A 2,500-nucleotide genomic window follows, 5' to 3' on the forward strand; every position below is an offset into this window, starting at 1 on the left:
TCTCTGCTGCTGCTGCTGGTGTTGTTCTGTGGGTGGTTAGGTTAGGTTAGGTAGGGTAGGGTAGTGTGTGTGTGTGTGTGTGTGTGTGTGTGTGTGTGTGTGTGTGTGTGTGTGTGTTTGCTTGTTCATTCATTCATTCATTCGTTCATTCTCTCTCTCTCTCTCTCTCTCTCTCTCTCTCTCTCTCTCGTGTGTGTGTGCATGTATGTATGTATGTATATCACCAATTTATATGTGAGTGTGTAAAAGGAACATTCACACTCTTACAGATACAACCAGAAACACACACACACACACACACACACACCTGCGGGGGGATGGCAGCAGCGTCGGTGGTGGCGGCGGTGGTGGTGCGTGCATTGATGGAGGCAGAGTCCTTGATGGCGAGGTGGTCCTGGACGGCCGCCACCAGGTCCCAGCGGTGCCTCTCCAGCTGGGACCACGCCTCCTCCATGTCCTCCGTGCCGGTCACCTCCTGCAGGACACCAGGGGGAGGAGGAGGATAAGTAGAAGGAAACGGACGAGGTGTAGGTGGAGGAGGTGGTCAAAAGAGGAGGAGGAAGAGATGGAGAAGGAGAAGAAGGAAAAGGAGGTGGAGGGAGAGATGGAGGAGGAGTAGGAAAAAAAAAAAAAAAAAGAGGAGGAGGAGGAGGGAAAATATAAGCGGTGAAATAGGGAGAGTAGCAAAACGGAAGGATAAAATGGAGGAAGAAGAAGAAGAAGAAGGAAAAAGGACATAAGGTTAGTAAATAGAGCTGCGTACCTTGTCTTCATATTTATCAGTAAATCGTAGGAAAAAAAAATAAATAAAAATAGGGAAGGAAGGGACGAGTGAGTGGTGGGAGCCGGTGACCTGTGACCTTTGACCTGACCTGTGACCTGACTTGACCTGACCTGACCTCTTGACCTCACCGCAACGCACCTTCACTTACCAACACAAAAGAATTAAAAAAGTAAAAAAAATCGTAAATATCAATAAATAAATAGATAAATGACACAGAACACTGAAATAAACAAAACCACATTAAAAATAGGAAATAAATTAAATAAACCCAAGAATTAATAAATGATCATAATAAAGAATTTTCCGGGTTCAACAATTATCGATTAAATGTACACCTTTCTCTTTTAATTAACCGACAATAACAGGTAATAATATCAACTACAGGTGTTCTATTATCTATCCCTTCGTTGTAGAGGCACAAGAAGGTCTACGTTACCTGGAATTGCACTATTTTCTCTGTAAGTTCCTGTGACACTACTCGGTCCGCCATGTTTGTTGTGACTGGGTGGAAGGGCGTTCGTTATTTCATTAATTCTTTTACTACTATTGTTGTTTCTTGTTATTTGTATGATTTTTGTTCTTTAATTAGTTATTTTCTATTATTTTCTTCATTTTTCGTAGGTTTCGCTTGTTTTTTTTATGTATTTTGATGTATGTCATGTTTTGTGTTTTAATCTATCTACTTATTTCCATGATGTTTTTGTTCATTAATTACTTTTTTATAGTTTTCCTTCATTTTTTGTGGTTCTTGGATGTTTATTTTTATTTATTGACCTTCTTGTTTAGTCTTACAGAAAATTAATGAATGAGTCAATTTTCTCCAATACATAATAAGCGACGGTGATTTTAGCATTGTCTATCCCCAAATTAATCCAAATAATCTCTACATAGTCCTATTCTGGCCAATGTGCAAGTTCAACCATGATTTAGTAACATTTCACCACTTTTTGTCAATCATTCCTTTCCTACAATGTTACAGACACACCAAGTTAAAAAATCGAACATTTTATTAAACCATATATTCTCAATAACAATATTTTCGATTTTCCGTATCACAAACTTGTCTTGGGGAGGAAAAACGTGAATTAGGAGTAGAAAGAAGAAACCGCCCAAATTACAGCCCAACCAGTGAAAATCCAGCCCAATAGTAGCGATAATGGCTATAGTAGATAGATAGATAGGCAGATATAATTAATAGTATAGTAGTAGATTGCAGAATTATTAGTAGTAACAGTAGCAGGACTTAAAATAATGATAGTAGTAATAGTAGTGGTAGGAGGCGATAGACAGTAGAATGTAGATTGTAATATAAGTAGTAGTAGTAGTAGTAGTAGTAGTAGTAGTAGTAGTAGTAGTAGCAGTAGCAGTAGTGCCTCAGGGTGCCAGCATATGGGAGGGCTTGGTGCCAGTGTGATCAGAAGTGTCAAGGGCGCCGTGGCTCCTTAGCAGGCTGGCACACTCCTTCCTCCTTCCTGCACAGGCCAGCCACAGTGCTAGGAGGGAGAGAGACATTGATAGATAGACAGACAGACAGACAGAGATTGGTGGGGGCAGTTAGATAGATAGATAGATAGATAGGTTGAGAGATAGTTAGACAGAGAAGTAGATAGATAGATAAGAAGATATCATAGTAAGATTGATAGAGATGATAGAGGGAAAAGAAAGATTAATATATAGATAGATGAATAGAAAGACAGATAGGTAAATAGATACAGG

The 2,500-nt window shown here is 39.6% G+C and overlaps 2 protein-coding genes across 2 annotated transcripts in view; both read right to left on the reverse strand.

Annotated features, from left to right (window-relative positions):
* Positions 1-1,665, reverse strand: part of LOC123501108 (FAS-associated factor 2-like) — a 3,492-nt gene extending 1,827 nt beyond the window's left edge. The window contains exons 1-3 of the mRNA XM_045249693.1: positions 1,221-1,665; positions 308-475; positions 1-26 (exon numbers count right to left, since the gene is read on the reverse strand). The exon at positions 1-26 is cut by the window's left edge and continues 320 nt beyond it. Of these exons, the coding sequence (XP_045105628.1) occupies positions 1-26; positions 308-475; positions 1,221-1,274 (248 nt within the window). The 5' untranslated portion in view covers positions 1,275-1,665. The remainder of the gene's footprint in view (positions 27-307; positions 476-1,220) is intronic.
* Positions 1,666-1,773: 108 nt separating this feature from the next.
* Positions 1,774-2,500, reverse strand: part of LOC123501106 (ankyrin repeat domain-containing protein 16-like) — a 3,504-nt gene continuing 2,777 nt past the window's right edge. The window contains exon 6 of the mRNA XM_045249691.1: positions 1,774-2,277. Within this exon, the coding sequence (XP_045105626.1) occupies positions 2,159-2,277 (119 nt within the window). The 3' untranslated portion in view covers positions 1,774-2,158. The remainder of the gene's footprint in view (positions 2,278-2,500) is intronic.

The sequence above is a fragment of the Portunus trituberculatus genome, chromosome 8 (assembly GCF_017591435.1).
Source record: "Portunus trituberculatus isolate SZX2019 chromosome 8, ASM1759143v1, whole genome shotgun sequence".
Taxonomy (NCBI): domain Eukaryota; kingdom Metazoa; phylum Arthropoda; class Malacostraca; order Decapoda; family Portunidae; genus Portunus; species Portunus trituberculatus.